The sequence below is a fragment of the Hordeum vulgare genome, chromosome 4H (assembly GCF_904849725.1).
Source record: "Hordeum vulgare subsp. vulgare chromosome 4H, MorexV3_pseudomolecules_assembly, whole genome shotgun sequence".
Taxonomy (NCBI): domain Eukaryota; kingdom Viridiplantae; phylum Streptophyta; class Magnoliopsida; order Poales; family Poaceae; genus Hordeum; species Hordeum vulgare.
Genome location: NC_058521.1, coordinates 536,709,889 through 536,727,705, shown reverse-complemented (window position 1 = coordinate 536,727,705; position 17,817 = coordinate 536,709,889). Strand labels below are relative to the sequence as shown.

The window sequence follows — 17,817 nt, the reverse complement described above, 5'->3', positions numbered from 1 at the left end:
TCATCACATCTAGCAGCAACTCTAGCAATTTGTGCATCAAGGAATGCACCTAGTGGCAAAGCAGTATTAAGTAAAGCATCATCACAAGTATCATGGATAGCAGAAGTAGCATCATCAAGCACATGCGACACATCAAATTTTCTAGCAGGAGGTGGTGTCGCAAACTTACTCATAACTGAAGGTGAATCAAGTGCAGAGCTAGATGGCAGTTCCTTACCTGTCCTCGTAGCTGAGGGCAAGACTTTAGTTTTTGGATCTCACGGATTCCTCATAGTGATCAGCAGACGTAAATCCCAAGTGACTCAGAGAATATAGCTATGCCTCCCCGGCAACGACGCCAGAAAATAGTCTTGATAACCCACAAGTATAGGGGATCGCAACAGTTTTCGAGGGTAGAGTATTCAACCCAAATTTGTTGATTCGACACAAGGGGAAGCCAAAGAATATTCTCAGGTATTAGCAGTTGAGTTGTCAATTCAACCACACCTGAAAGACTTAGTATCTGCAGCAAAGTATCAGTAGCAAAGTACTGTGATAGCAACAGTAATAGTAGCAGCAGTGACAGCAGTAGCGACAGAGTAACAGTAGCAGCAATGACAACAGTAGCAACAAAGTAACGTAGCAAGGACCAGTAGGAAAAACTCGTAGGCATTGGATCAGTGATGGATAATTATGTCGGATGACATTCATCATGTAACAGTTATAACATGGAGAGATATGTAACTAGCTCCAGTTCGTCAATGTAATGTAGGCATGTATTCCGTATGTAGTCATACGTGCTTAGGGAAAAGAACTTGCATGAAATCTATTGTCCATCCCTCCCGTGGCAGCGGGGTCCTAATGGAAACTACGGGATATTAAGGTTCTCCTTGTAATAGAGAACCGGAACAAAGCATTAGCACTCAGTGAATACATGAACTCCTCATACTATGGTCATTGCTGCGGCAACAAAAGTCCTTCCCTGGCGCGTAGGAATTCTTCTTGTTACTTCTCTTCTTTGCGTCGGTTTTTCCCTTGAAGAGGAAAGGGTGATGCATCACAGGAGCAGTAAGTATTTCCCTCAGTTTGAGAACCAAGGTATCGAACCAAAAGGAGGGCCTCGTCAAGTCCAAAGTACGTGCGCAAAAACAAACAAGCTTGCACCCAACGCTTCAAAGGGGTTGTCAATCCCTTCAAGATTGTTTGCAAAGTGAGATCTGAAGGCAGAAAGTGCAACGAAGTGAAAAGTGTAAGGCTGAAAATATGGTGTGGAGTAGACCCTGGGGGGCATAGTGTTCACTAGAGGCTTCTCTCCAAATAGCAAATATTACGGTGGGTGAACAAATTACTGTCGAGCAATTGATAGAACCGCGCAAAGTCATGAAGATATCTAAGGCAATGATCTAGCATATAGGCATGACGTCCGAGACAAGTAGACCGATACTTTCTGCATCTACTACTATTAGTCCACACATCTACCGCTATCCAGCATGCATCTAGTGTATTGAGTTTATGACGAACATAGTAAGCTTTAAGCAAGATGACATGATGTAGAGGGATAATCTCAAACCAATGATGAAAACCCCATAATTTTACCCTTGATGGCAACAACACGATACGTGCCTTGCTACCCCTTATGTCACTGGGTGAGGTCACCACACGGTATGAACCCAAAACCAAGCACTTCTCCAATTGCAAGAATCCTAGATCTAGTTGGCCAAACAAAACCCACAACTCAAAGAGAATTACAAGTATATGAAATCATGCATAAGAGAGATAAGAAGAAACTCAAATAAGATTCATAGATAATCTGATCATAAATCCACAATTCATCGGATCTCGACAAACACACCGCAAAAGAAGATTACATCGGATAGATCTCCATGAAGATCATGGAGAACTTTGTATTGAAGATCCAAGAGAGAGAAGAAGCCATCTAGTTACTAGCTATGGACCCGTAGGTCTATGGTGAACTACTCACGCATTGTCGAAGAGGTCATGGTGTTGATGGAGAAGCCTTCCGTGTTCGAATCCCCCCTCCGGCAGGGCACCAGGACGTGCCCCAGATGGGATCTTGCGGAGACACAAGCTTGCGGCGGCAGAAAAGTGATTACAATGCTCCCCTGATTTTTTGGGAATATTTGGGAATTTATAGGCGCAAGATCTAGGTCAGGGGACCTCCAGGGGCCCCACAAGCCTGCATGGCATGGCCCCCTGGCTGCGGGGTAGGGGCTTGTGGGGATCTTCTGGCTTGGCCCCCAAGCTCTCTGATCTTCTTTCGTTCTAGAAAAAATCTTTTCGGGGATTTTCTTCCGTTTGGACTCTGTTTCAAAATCTCCTCTGAAAGGGGTCAAAAACATGGAAAAAACCGGAACTAGCACTTGGCACTGAGTTAATAAGTTAGTCCGAGAAAATAAATAAAAGGCATGCAAAACATCCAAAGTTTGACAAGATAATAGCATGAAACCATAAAAAATTATAGATACGTTGGAGACGTATCAGTCATCTCCGCGAGTGGTTCCGACTATTGTCACTCCGGGGTTGCCGGGTCATAACACATAGTAGGTGACTACAACTTGCAAGATAGTATCAAGAACACACATATATTGACGAGAACATAATAGGTTCAGATCTGAAGTCATGACACTCGGGCCCTAGTGACAAGCATTAAGCATGGCAAAGTAGTAGCAACATCAATCTCAGAATATAGTGGATACTAGGGATCAATCCCCATCAAAACTAACTCGATTACATGATAGATCTCATCCAACCCATCACCGTCCAGCAAGCCTACGATGAGATTACTCACGAATGGTGAAGAGCATCATGGAATTGGCGATGAAGGAAGGTTGGTGATGACGATAGCGACGATCTCCCCTCTCTGGAGCCCAGAACGGACTCCACATCTGCCCTCGAGAGGAAGAACAGGTGGTGGCAGCGCCTCCGTATCATAAAACGCGATGAACTCTTCTCCTTGATTTTTTTTCTGGACGAAAGGGACTAAATAGAGCTTGAGTTGGAGGCGGTGGAGCTCCGAGGGCCCCACAAGCCTGCTAGGGGCGGCCAGGGGGGTCCTGCGCCTGTTGGGCTTGTGGGCTCCTCGCTCCACCCCTCCGGTTGATTCTTGCGCCAGTATTTTTTATATATTCCACAAAAAATCCTCGTAAATTTCCAGGTCATTCCGAGAACTTTTATTTCTGCGCAAAAACAACACCATGGCAATTCTGCTGAAAACAAAGTTAGTCCGGGTTAGTTCCAATCAAATCATGCAAATTAGAGTACAAAACAAGGGCAAAAGAGTTTGGAAAAGTAGATACAACAGAGACGTATCAGAGGACTCCTCCCTCTTTGTTCGGCCGAACCCTCCTACTGCAAGGCAACCCTCCCTCTTGTTCCACCTATATATAGTGGAGGTTTGAGAGGCTTTTTGTACCCCAAGCCATTGTGCAACCTGTTGGGGAACGTTGCATGGGAAACACAAATTTTCCTACGCGCACGAAGACCTATCATGGTGATGTCCATCTACGAGAGGGGATTTCCGATCTACGTACCCTTGTAGATCGCACAGCCGAAGCGTTAGTGAACGCGGTTGATGTAGTGGAACGTCCTCACGTCCCTCGATCCGCCCCGCGAACCGTCCCGCGATCCGTCCCACGATCTAGTGCCGAACGGACGGCACCTCCGCGTTCAGCACATGTACAGCTCGACGATGATCTCGGCCTTCTTGATCCAGCAAGAGAGATGGAGAGGTAGATGAGTTCTCCGGGAGCGTGATGGCGCTCCGGAGGTTGGTGGTGATCTGATCTCGGCAGGGCTCCGCCCGAGCTCCGTAGAAACGCGATCTAAAGGAAAAACCGTGGAGGTATGTGGTCGGGCTGCCGTGGCAAAAGTTGTCTCAAATCAGCCCTAATAACTCTGTATATATAGGTGGGAGGGGAGGGGCCTTGCCTTGAGGCTCAAGGAGCCCCAAGGGGGTCGGCCGAGCCAAGGGGGGAAGTCCTCCCCTTCCAAACCGAATCCAACTTGGATTGGAAGGTGGAGTCCTTCTCTCCTTTCCCACCTCCCCTTTTTTTCTTTCTCTTTGATTTCTTATCCTTCGGCGCATAGGGCCTTCTTGGGCTGTCCCACCAGCCCACCAAGGGCTGGTGCGCCACCCCCAAAGCCTATGGGCTTCCCCGGGGTGGGTTGCCCCCCCGGTGAACACCCGGAACCCATTCGTCATTCCCGGCACATTCCCGGTAACTCCGAAAACCTTCCGGCAATCAAATGAGGTCATCCTATATATCAATCTTCGTTTCCGGACCATTCCATAAACCCTCGTGACGTCCGTGATCTCATCCGGGACTCCGAACAACATTCGGTAACCAACCATATAACTCAACAACGTCGAACCTTAAGTGTGCAGACCCTGCGGGTTCGAGAACTATGTAGACATGACCCGAGTGACTCCTCGGTCAATATCCAATAGCGGGACCTGGATGCCCATATTGGATCCCACATATTCTACGAAGATCTTATCGTTTGAACCTCAGTGCCAAGGATTCATATAATCCCGTATGTCATTCCCTTTGTCCTTCGGTATGTTACTTGCCCGAGATTTGATCGTGAGTATCCGCATACCTATTTCAATCTCGTTTACCGGCAAGTCTCTTTACTCGTTCCGTAATACAAGATCCCGCAACTTACACTAAGTCACATTGCTTGCAAGGCTTGTGTGTGATGTTGTATTACCGAGTGGGCCCCGAGATACCTCTCCGTCACACGGAGTGACAAATCCCAGTCTTGTTCCATACTAACTCAACGAACACCTTCGGAGATACCTGTAGAGCATCTTTATAGTCACCCAGTTACGTTGCGACGTTTGATACACAGAAAGCACTCCTCCGGTGTCAGTGAGTTATATGATCTCATGGTCATAGGAACAAATACTTGACACGCAGAAAACAGTAGCAACAAAATGACACGATCAACATGCTACGTCTATTAGTTTGGGTCTAGTCCATCACGTGATTCTCCTAATGACGTGACCCAGTTATCGAGCAACAACACCTTGTATATAATCAGAAGACCCTGACTATCTTTGATCAACTGGCTAGCCAACTAGAGGCTTGCTAGGGACAGTGTTTTGTCTATGTATCCACACATGTATATAAGTCTTCATTCAATACAATTATAGCATGGATAATAAACGATTATCTTGATACAGGAATTATAATAATAACTATATTTATTATTGCCTCTAGGGCATAATTCCAACACAACCCTCTCCCCCTCCACCACTTCGTGACACCCCGTAGCTAGTTCGGTACAGCATGACGAAGCCCTGTCGGAGTAGCTCCACCACCTTCATAGCCTCACCGTCGTGCTGTCGGAGAACTCAGCTACCTCTCAGTCTCTCTTGCTGGATCAACAAGGCGAAGATCATCATCAAGATGTACGTGTGCTGAACGCGGAGGTGCCGTCCGTTCGGCGTTAGATCGGGATGGAGTTCGTGGGACGCTTGCGATTCGGATCACGAAGATGTTCGACTACATCAACCGCGTTTCTTAACGCTTCCCGCTTAGCGATCGACAAGGGTATGTGGGTCCGGTTTCCCCTCTCATAGATGATCATCACCATGATAGGTCTTTCGTGTGCATAGGATTTTTTTTGTTTCCCAGGCAACGTTCCCCAACACGCTCCTCCTTCGATAGCGGAACCACATCCAACTACGATGAAGCCCGTTTGGGCGCTTACGCCTACGTTGTGGACTACAGCCTCCGCTCCGAAGACCCCAACGGGAAGCAACTCACGAGGAAGTGGTGAACTTTGACACCCTCCTCCTCCACAAGTATCTAACTAGTTTAATCCATCATTTTATTATATTTAGGTGATGAAACTTTTATGTCCAGTTCTATCTATGTGATGATGAAACTTGTTATCCCCTTATATATGTTTGTTGTTGCTATGTTTAAAAGTTATATGCGTAATTGATGATCATACTGCATCGATTATATGAATTTGCGGGCGTATATTTGAGGAGGACGGTTTTAGACGCGAAGAAGAGGGAGGGCGCCGTCATTATGCGTGGATGCGTCTCCGGATGTATAGGGTGCCAACTTTGCCAATACCGGTTGTAGATGTTTTAAGGGCATCTCCATCAGTGGTCATCAAATGAACATCACCAAATGTCACCCTCGCCATATTTCAAATATCCTGCATATGTTTGAGTTTTTTCTTCTCATTAAGTCAAATTTTCTTGATGTTAATAACAATTGGAAGATACATTTAGTACATGCAAAAAAATGCAACCAAAAGTGCGTGATGTTTAAATGCAACAAGTTTCACAATTTTTGCATCCATCAAACAAACAAAATGATCGGATGTTCGAACCGAATGGCTCATTTTGGCCCCTCATTTTCTGCATAGCGTGTTAATGATCAAGTCATATATGGATAGGAGTGATGATCCACCCTAATTAATATAAGGTGAACAATAGAGTCCAGAAGAGATGACGACGCTTGGTACGATCACTTGCGCTCGTACCAGGTGCCACCAACTGTGTGATGTCATCCTTGACAAATTCTATGAAGGCACTTTCGTCCATTCTCATCGGAGGTGCCCCGAAACCCTATTCCACCCACCTATGGCACATAAAGGATTGGAGACCCCGTCGACGAACGAAGTCACTCATCCATGAAGTCAACCATTCGAAACAGCCGTCACCATTCTCATGTATAGCATTCACCACCATATCCATAGTCATCTCGTGGTCTCCACCTTTATAGCCTCCATCTTCATTAGCCATTATACTTGTAAGTGAGAGTAAGTCGCATTGAGTGACATTGTTAGACTTATACATTCATCTTCAAGTACCAATTTCTGGAGTGTCTCTTGCTTGTGAGTTATTTGTGGCATGCAGGTAGTCCTTTTCGGCTAAGGGTTGAGGCCTAGCCTCGAAGCCCCATGTACTCGTGCAGAGGGATTGTTGGTTTACTTTAATAATAAAAACATTCCTATGTGTTACACCACCAACTTGTATCTTGTATCCACCTTGATTGAAGGCCTTGCATGTAACCACGATACCGAAGATTGAACGTTGGTGAGAGTAAGATTGGTACAATAGCTTGGACAATGGCTTATTCATTAAACATCCAATGCATTGGTCGGGTTATTTCTTAATAAACGAGGTAACCCTGCACGGTTGTAAGGGCCTTAGTTGGACAACATAACCTCGTTGCGTCGGTCGTCAGTTGTGGGTTATTTGGACGCATCTCCCACAAAAAAAATTGACTACATATACGTAATAGTGTTTACCAGTGTCATGTTGATTATCTTGATAGGATCCCAAGCGCAAGTATATAGTTTCGGGTAAAACCTTTAGCCCTGATATATTTCTTCTTCATAGTATTTCTACAAACAGTGCGATCTAGAGCGGAAAACTAGGACTCTTTTGTTAACATGTTCTTGCAAAAAAATATCTTCTAAAAGAATCACTTGCCGTGGGGTCTATAACCTATGTTTAGTCAAGGGGGGAAAGGAAACTATCAACATACGAATTAGGATAAAAGGTAATCAAGTATCCTCTTCTTCTTGAACTTCCTCTTATGGAGCACACACTACAACCTTCTTGGACATCAATTCAAGGTTGGAGTTTTTGTTCGCCGAACAATGGCAAGGGTTTTCTTTGACTTAGTCTTCAAGAGATCATCAATGTAGGTAGCCATAACTTCACTGGGGGACATGGTGTTGTAGTCGTGATGTTGGTGAATCATCATAACCATGGTATGGTCACTCAAAACCATGGCCCCAAGAAACTTGTCCTTGGTGAAAGAATGATTCGCTCATGAACAACCAAAGTGCTTGAAATCCAACACAAGCGACTTCAATTTCCAACACACCTCCTTCTCAGTCTCAACATCATTCTTCACAAACAAGTCGACCACTTTCTTGAGCAAGGCCAACTTAGATCTTTGAATGTGTTCACCACCTTGGAACATGTCATCAAGTCATTACCACACTTCCTTGGCGGTCTTAGAATGAGCAATGGAGTTGATATTCTCTTTTGTGACGTCGGGTCAAAACATGTGGAGTGTGGAAACATTGAGTTGATCATCCATCGCTTCCCTTGAAGTAACACTTGAAGGCTCCTTGGGCTTGAAGCGATGGACAATAACCCACCAAAGTTGCATTGAGGCAATGGAAATGCGAGACTCCATACATAATTTCCACTTAGCAAATTGATTAATTCTTAAATGAGGCGGTGCACGAAAAGATTAATATGCGTACGATGGATAGGTTGAGGAGCATAGGAATGTTCGACCATATTATATGTGGTCATGATTTGTGTCGTGGGTGGGAAAAGTGTTTCTTTGGTTCCATCCGCATTGAGAACCTCAATTGGAGAAAATGAAGAGGATGTCGATGAGAGTATTTAACCAAAAACTACCACATTTTGCAGAAACGTGCCCAGAAACTACCACTTTACAAATATGTGGTGAAAATTACCACTTTTTTCCTAATGTGTGTTAAAAAACTACCATGTGAGATTACCGCCCGCTTCGCCCACTCTAAGCACACTTCTGACAGGTTGGGCCCACAAATCAAGTGCCACCGTGGCCAACTGTCGATAGCCGCGTGTTAACGACACATTTGCGGTTGGGACGCGACCGTTGATTGGGGTGCGGTCAAGATCTGAGCCATTCCCCTCTTGCAGTTCACTCTCTCCCTCCTCTCCCTCTCTCTGACATAGGTGGCGGCCACCATGGCGTCGGTCATTCCAGATGGGGGCGTTAGTGATATGGGTGGCAGCGGCTATTTCGGCAACGGCGATGCCAGTGGCACTTGTTTGGACGGTGTTGGCTCTTTATTTGAAGTCGATAACTGGTTGGGAAGCACTAGTTACGCGACAAACCCAGGTTTGCAGTAGCCAGAGGCTCCGCTCGTCCAGTCATCGTCGACACCTAGGTCTTCATGGGTTGCAGATATGGGTATATCATCTATTTAATTAAGATGTGTAAACAAATATTTCAATTCATTTCAATTGTATTGCACTGTGTAGGTGTGTTAATTTTGATTAAGTTCATGAGCACTTATTTATGCAGTTTGGCTGATGAGAAGTGGGGCATATGGTTTCATTTCAATGGAAGAAACCCTATGAAAATGGGTATTTATGAGAGAGATATTTCTTTTCTTACTTCACAATCACTCATTGCTAGTGAGGTTTGTGGGGAGAGTGATTACATGTACTATGTGAAGGAGGAGGAAATTGGATTTGAAGGAGTAAAGTATTTAGGTAATGAAGCTAGTGTCCAGGAAATGTTGGATGTTTATCATCATGTCAAGGTTCTGAACATAAACGTTGTGAAAGGTGTTCAACCTGCAAGTAGTACACATGCTATTGAGAATTATATGAACACTCAAGAGAGCTGTAATGTGAAAAAGGTCGTGGAGCAATCTGAGCTTCATAATATGATAAATGATAGAAATGCTCATCTTGAGAGGAGCAAGATTCAAAGAGAGGTAGATTTGAATCATTTTGAAGGAGATATTGAAGTGTACGTCTGAATTTGTTCTGATGATTCAGTTCATTCAGATAGGAGTGTTGAAGCTGTTGAAATGGAAGTAGAGTGTGCCTCTGAAGAGGAAAGAGCATTGGAATTAACTGCAAACACACTTGTTGTGAAACATGTGAAGAATCCTAGTCCAACAAGCAGATGTCACAATGAGGTTGAGCATAAACAAAATCAAGATTGATTTCCTGAAGGAGATGAGTTTTGTTTTGCTGGTGATTTAGGCATTAGTGATGAGGAAGATGAAGATGAAGTTGGACTACCATACATCCTGAAGAAGCCAGTGAGTAAGAAGAAAAAGATGAAGGATATGGTATGGTTTGACCCCTCAAGTCCTAATTCACATTTACTATTATGCAAGAGCTTGTGTTTTGAGTCTGTTTACCAATTCAGAGAAGCATTAAGGGATTTTCATATAAGGACTTTGAGGTCTTTTCACTACCACAGGAACTCCCCAACAAGAATTATTGTTTGGTGTTCACACATAGAGCATGGATGTGAATTTTACATGTGTGCCTCCAGGATAGCTCATGAAAGAACTTTTTTTGCATTAAGAAGTGTAACATGTAGCACACTTGTCCAACATCAGCAGAGAACACAAAGGTTATTACTAAGTGCCTTTCCAAAGCAGTTGCGCCTTCTCTTATAGCAGATCCTAGAGCACATGTAGATTCACTAATTAAAAATAGCAAAGTCAAGTTTTTATTTGATGTATTAAGGAGTGTGGCCTATATGGCAAGGATGAAGGCTATTAAGGTAGTGCAAGGTGACCAGAAGGAGCAGTACTATAGACCGAGGGACTACCTTCCCTAAAATCATGCTAAGAATAGCTAGGATTTCCAGAAGAAGATGACATTCATTTGATGAGAAATAAAAAAGGAATATCGAGAATTAGCGTGGCTGAAGCTGAAGCAGCTATTTTCGAAGTAACAGAAAAAAGCAACGACTGGAGTGGGGGAGTCAGAGTCGAAAAGAGGATTCCTTGCTTCTTTCTCTCATACAAGAAGTTATGGATACAAACCCTAGTAGCAGGTGTATAATTACAACATTTGAGGAACCAGAAAACCCTGCACCAACTCCAAGATTTAAGTACATCTTCTATTGCTTCCATGCATGAAAGCAAGATTTCTTAATTGTTGTAGGCCCTTTATAGGTAAATTTACAACTGTATTTTATTCAAAATATCTTGTTTACAAAATTATGGTAGCTAATTTGGGCATGAATGCAGGGCTTGATGGTTGGTTCATCAAGCTAACCACTAGACAACAAATTCTTGCAGCCATAGGAAGAGATGGCAACAACAACATCTACCCCATAGCCTTTGGCGTGGTTGACAAGGAAGATTCTGATAGCTGGACATGGTTCCTTACCCAGCTAAGATGTTACATTGGAAGTGGAAGCAAATTTTGAACCTACACCATTATTTCTGATAGGAAAAAAGGTATGCGCCCTATCTGTGCATATTCAGGTAAAGTATGTATCATTATTTCTTTGACACAAAATTTATTTTGGTTCATGATCACTAGGGTCTTCTTAAGGCTATAAATGAAGTGTTCCCTGATTCCCCTCAGAGATATTGCCTTAGGCACACATATGCAAATTTTCAGTCACCTGGATTCAGAGGACAGGAAATAAAGAAGCTCGTAGATTAGGCTACCTACTCATTCACAAAACATGGCCATGAATTAGCAATGGCAGAGTTGAAAGCAGAGTGTGAGGATGCGTGGAAGTGGCTTAAAAAATTCCTAAGGAGACATGGTGTAGGTCTGTAATGGATTATAATTGCAAAATTGATCTTGTTGTGAACAACCTGAGTGAGGTTTTCAACAAAATGATCCTTGATGTTAGGGCCAAACCAATTTGGACAATGTTTGAAGGAATTATGACTAAGCAGATGATCAAAAGGCAAAAGATTAGGGAAAAGACAGAGACCAGCAGGTGGATGATCACACCCAACTATCCAGAGAAACTGGAGGAGAATAAGAAGTATGCCAAATTTTGCCAGGCAGATAGGGCTAGTCCTGGCATTTGGCAAGTGTCAAGTGGTGAGAAACAATACTGTGTGAATATAGGTACTAAATCATGTGACTGCAGGAGGTGGGACATGACAGGTGTGACATGCAGTCATGCATTAGCAGAAATGAGCAAGCTTCATATGCACCCAGAGGACTTTGTGCATGAATTTTTCAAAAAGCCACTATATATTGAAGCATATAAAGACATGGTGTATCCTGTCCCTGGTCCTAAATTCTGGCCTGACACCCACATCCAGGGTATTGACCCCATAGTGTTTAGAGAAAAACCAGGCAAGAAAGATGCAGTTAGGAGGAAGGGCCAATTTGAGGTGCGTGCACCAAAGGACACCTGCACGATGGGAACAATTACATGCATCAATTGTGCTCTACAAGGCTATAGATATACAAACTGTGGGACACCTTTGAAGACAAGTCTTGAGATGAGAAAGAACTTACACCACGTGATTTCAGAGTGTATATTCTATGTATGATTATTTTTTATGTGGTCAAATTAATAATTGTTGTAATTTGGACATGCAAGAGAATAGAGAAATTTTCATGGGTTCCTCAAGTGCTACACATCCACCCCCACAACAACCACATCAACACCAGATTTCAAGTAACCCAGCCTCATCTGCTCCACCACTTCCTCCTAAAGCAAAGAGGTATAGAAAAACAGCAGTACCACCCAAGTCTTCTCGAGCACCCCCAAGAGGTTCAGGATCAACATTTTCAAGAGGACCATCAACAAGTGGTTCAACACCAGCACCCCTAAGAAGATCAGCATCAACAATATCTCCAAACGCAGTAAGGGGATTCAATGCACCTATAACATCCATTGGAGGAGCTGAGATATTAAGATGTAAGAGAAATAGGAAACCTACTAACAAGTGGGAGGCCTATTTCACTTGAAGTGGAAATCATTGAAACTGATGAATGTTGAATTTGTGCTGCTGAATTTGTGCTACTCAACTTGTGTTGTTGAATGTGTGCCACTGAATTTGTGTTACTAAATTTGTGCTACTGAACTTGAATGTTGAATTTGTGCTACTGAATGTTGAACTTGAATATCTGAATTTGGTTTGTGCTACTTGAATGTGTGAAATGTTCCTATGAATCAATAGTTGCAGTCAAACACCTTTGAATCACGCAAATTTAACCATTAAATAGACCCCAACTAGTAACATAGCATAGTAGGTCTTAACAGAAAAGTCACTACATCATAGATATTAACATCGCATAGTAGGTCTTATCATAAAAGTCATTACATCATAGATTCATGTTCAGAAACCACATAACACATTCCCAAAATATACACCTAACATGCAGGACATTCCAAGGCCAACTATATATATATATAGGTATAATAATTACTTAACCAACATATCAAGCAATTCACTCATCCATGATTGACTTGACCCTCTCCATTTTATCTTTGACGCCATGCCCAGCCTTGAGCAGATGAGCAATCATATACTCCAGCTTCTTCTTCTCTTGCTTAAGTAGGTCCCTCCTCCCTCCACTTCCTTCATGGCCTTCCTCATGTTCTGAATGATAACTGCTTGGCTTTGAAGAATGCACCTTTGTTCTTTGGCGAGCTTCAGCTTCTCCATCTGTATCTCAATGTTTGCCTGATCCTCAAGTTGTTTCTTCTTTTCATTTAGCTCATTCATTGCCTGACTTGTAGTGTCCATGTCATGAGACATCTTGCCATCTTGATAGTCAAATAGGTTGGATACATCGTTCACCAAGTAGTTGTAGCCGTGTGCGAGGAAGTCAATTTCCTTCTTTACCTTGCCAACCCCTTTCTCGTGAGCTTGTTTGTCATTCACCCTACCCAAGTTCTGCTCATGGTACATGTCCCAAATCCTTGCTAGGCACCTTTGTAGGATCTCTGGCCAAGGGACATCCACCCACTCCACCACCCCACAGTTCACACCTTCATCCTACATAAGTAACTTTTATAAAGTAAGCACAAATTCAGACCATTTCCACGGTACAAAGCACCTTACTTACTTACTTAATTCATTTAACTGAAGTCATAAACTTAATTCAGTTAAATTCATTTAACATCATTTAATTCATGTAAATGTATTCAGTTTACTAGATTCAGTGCAACAGAGATAAATCTAGTTAACAGTTAACTGGATTGACTTAACTGAATTTAGGTGTTCACATTGCACAACTCAAAACACATTCACATTGCAGTTTCTGTTCTACGAGCAAAACATGTAAGGGTTGAAGATTAAATACCTGCATACAACAACCGAGGAATCACATCCGAGTCAAAGTATCTTCGAAAGCTACCATCTTCTTGGGCATCTCACGATGCATCATGCACTTTGGTTCAGATTCAGTGACAAAACCACAAAAAGATGTATCCATCACACTATCGGAGGTTTCCTGCAAACATTTTAACCAAAAGAAACTTGGAATCAAACATTTAAACCTAAAGAAACTTGGAATCTCGAATTTGGATGACCTAACCCTAACCCTAACTCTATTCCACCATTATGTACTTACAAATAGCTGTTGATCCATGGAAACCACGCATATGTTCTCGTCCAAGCTCTCCTCGTCATTCCACGAAGGCATCCTCAAGTTCTACGGCCGAACAAGAGGGAGAGGGAGAGGATGACGGAGCGAGCAGGGAGAGAGTGACTGAGCTCAGATTGGGCCACGACCTATTTGACCATCGACGGCCGCATCCCGACCGCAAACGCGTCGTTAACATGCGGGTGTGAACGGTTGGCTACGGTGGCACCTGATTTGGCCCAACCGGTTAGAAGCGTGCATAGAGTGGGCGAAGGTGGCGGTTATGTGACATGGTAGTTCTTTGCCACAGATTAGGAAAAAAGAGGTAGTTTTCGGCACAAATTTGTAAAGTGATAGTTTCTAGGTACGTTTCCGCGAAATGCGGTAGTTTTTGGTTAAATACTCCGTGCATGAAGATGCGTTAGAGCGCGCATCCACCTCATTCTTAACGGTCTTCTTTCAACAACATTTTTTGAATTCCAACGTCGTCGAGGCGAAGTCTGCTACAGTCAACGTAGCAATCAGTTTGCAGAGCAACATGATTTTGGGGCTGCTTGGGAGAACAACTTGGTTCCCCCACCTTACGGTAGGTCCACATCCTTGTCTTTTTGATCAATCATCCTTTTTAGACGGTAAAGTCTCTGATAACAATTGAAAGAATTGAGAGGTCGACTAGAGCATGGTAAATAGGATACTACTCCCTCTGTAAACTAATATAAGAGTGTTTAGATTATTAAAGTAGTAATATTCTAAATGCTCTTATATTACTCCCTCCGTTCCTAAATATAAGTCTTTTAAGCGATTTCACTAGATGTCTATATATGGAGCAAAATGATTGAATGTACACTCTAAAGTATGTCTATATACATTCGTATGTAGTCCACTAGTAAAATCTCTACAAAGACTTATATTTAGGAACGGAGGGAGTAGTTTACAGAGGGAGTGCAAATTTTGGACGCAGCGATTTAGCTCCCACCTCCCAGGTCCAGATTCTAATGCAAATGAACAGTAAAAAATTATAGCAAATAATAATATAATAAATTTCTGGTTTTTTGCATGCAAGATGCTCCAGCCTCCAATGCGTGATGCCGGTGCCAAAATTCGTGGTATTTGGACATGCCTCTTCTTTTCTCTTTATTTTCTTCTCAACCTCGATGTCACGGTCTTACAAAATCCTTTGGATCTGAGAGCACCGAGACTGCAGCGAACTGTCCCTGTTATCTGAATCCGAGAGCACCGGGACTGCAGCCAACTGTCCCTGCTTGTTTAGGCAGGTGGTGATTAGGCAGCTTATCGGTAATCCAGCAGTAATATATATCCTGAAGGAAGACCCAACGAAAGAACTAGGGAAGGTTTCTCGATGCCCGTAGATGATTGTAGGATAGTTCAAACAAACTGGGAAGCCTTTGCATCTGGTGCGTGCTAAGGTTGTGCTTTCTTCTCTTACGCAAGAAACGGAACAATACTAATCTTGCCTTGCAAGGCAAAGATGAAAATTCCAATTGGTTACGATCTCCAACAGTTAATATGTTCAATAGTGTTAAATTACACAGAAGAAGCAAAGTTTTGTGTGTCTTGAACTCTCGTCCAAGAGGTTAGCCAAACAACTGTTCATGGCTTACAGACCTGTAGGAACTTCGCATAGTTTAGCCCTGAAGGCAAAGCAAGTCAGAACTTTTGGGGTGGGCCGGGCACTAGATATAGTTCTAAATAGCTTGTTTCATGGAGACTGAAGGAATGATGAAACCTTCTAAATGAGAAGCAAGACAGCACAGGATATCAAGAATCTCCTTCTGAAGATGATAATTCCCTTGGCTTTTCCCTGGCAGGTTCTTTTATCTGTGGCCTCATAACAGATAGAGCAAATAGGCACAGTGGCCTATACTCATCTGATAACTCAATCCAATTGGATCAATCATCATCATACCGTTCGAGTTTGATTCAAGGAGAAGAGGAAGGAGAAGAAATGGAGTCCCCGAGTCGGGCAGCGGGAAAGTTTCTGCAAGCAGAGACCCCCTGCAGCACCGGGAGGCTTATCAGTGGTGGACATGCAAGGCAGACTTCTCTTACTGAAGAAATCACGGCGGCGCAGGCCACCGAGAGTTCATCACAAGTTTCGGTCAACAACCGAGATGTTCAGGGAACGTCCGCCGGCAACGAAGAGGTCGAGAGCCTGAAGCGCATGGTGTCAGCTCTCGAAGAGCAGGCCGCCGGCATCGAGTCGCGGTTCCACGACTACTGTGACATGCAGGAGCAGGAGTCGACGTACCAGAAGATGCAGATCATGTGCCTGGGGATGAAGCTGGAGCTGCTGGAGTCCCAGAACCAGCGGCTTGAGGCAGGTGCCACGGAGATCCGGGCAGCCGCTGAAGAGTTCGCCGTGACGCGCGCGAATCTCGACGCGCTGCAGAGCAAATTCAGGAAAGTTACCAAGAAGAGCAGGCAAGAATTCAACGCCATTGACGGAAGGATCCTGGCTCTGGATGCCCGGGAAGCAGAGGTGGCGATGAGGTGCCAGGGATTTGAGCAACCCATGGAGGAGATGAAGCAGCTGGTTTTGGAGCTACAGAAGGAGAATGGAACAAACAGTGAGGTACGAAGTTTCTTCTTGGCTTCATTGTCATTTCCTTCCATTTCCGTCTGGTCAGGATTTCCTTTGTTGTGTGCACGCACGGCATAGAACGCGGAGGTCGTCGTGGAGGGGAGCATGCGGAAGATGTCGAGCAGCAAGGACCTGCTGGAGGTGCTCCGGGACCGGTGGGCGGCGGACATGGAGGAGCTGATCTACCTCGGCTGGATCACGGCGTGGCTGCAGCACGACCTCCTGGCCAGGGATGGCGAGGGCAGGAACGCCAAGGGCACAGCGGTGAAAGGAGACGACGACAGTGACACTATCCCGGCGGCGGAGGGGCAGCGCGAGAAGGGGGTGAAGATGGTGGCGGCGGCCGGGCCGAGCAACGAGGTGAAGCTCTGCAAGACGTCGTCGTGCGGCGCAGCAGAGGAGTCGTGCATGGGGCTGGCGGGCTGCACGATAGGAATCGGACGGCCGCGATTGCTCCGCAAGCTCAGAGGGTGGACCAGGGGAAAAGGCCCGAGCAAGAGCAGGAGGCCGTGCGCCATCGAAGGGCGCAGCAGTGAGTCCTAAATTGTTCATTGATGCCTTTTTCTTTGAGTGAAACTAGTTCATTGATGCTGACTAATTAGCTTGCGATCACGCGATAATAATGTATTTGTCTCAAGAAAAAGTGAGAATAATGTATGTTTGACCTCGGAAAAACGTGATAATAATGTATGTTTGAGCTATTTTTCGTTGTTTGAGATGGTTTATTTGGCAGAAGAAATACGTCATCTGGCATTTGTATAAGGTTGATCATAATGAAAGCATCATAAACAGTATCATATATGCCAACTAAGCTTATTTAATAATATGACACACCATTAAATGAGAAAAGAAAGATGTGATATCATATTATGATACGGTTCATATTAAATGTTGTATTCCCTTCGTTTTTTAAATATTTATCTTTTTAGAGATTCAACTATGAACTACATAGAAAGCAAAATAAATGAATCTATACCTATTACGTTTATATACGACCGTATATATTTCATAGTAAATTTTTTGAAAAGACAAATATTTAGAAACGGAGGAAGTAATACTACTTTGTGTCATGCATGGTAATTAATAAGACAATCTAGATACTCCCTATTATGATACTATGATACTATGCATTATG

General features: G+C 43.8%; 1 protein-coding gene across 1 annotated transcript; it reads left to right on the top strand.

Moving 5' to 3' along the window:
- The first annotated feature begins 15,593 nt into the window (after positions 1-15,593).
- On the top strand, positions 15,594-17,384 carry LOC123446812. The gene is made up of 2 exons (XM_045123356.1): positions 15,594-16,673; positions 16,761-17,384. The coding sequence occupies exons 1-2, from the start codon at positions 16,047-16,049 to the stop codon at positions 17,223-17,225; spliced, it is 1,092 nt and encodes a 363-aa protein (XP_044979291.1). The 5' UTR covers positions 15,594-16,046; the 3' UTR covers positions 17,226-17,384.
- The last annotated feature ends 433 nt before the right edge of the window (positions 17,385-17,817 follow it).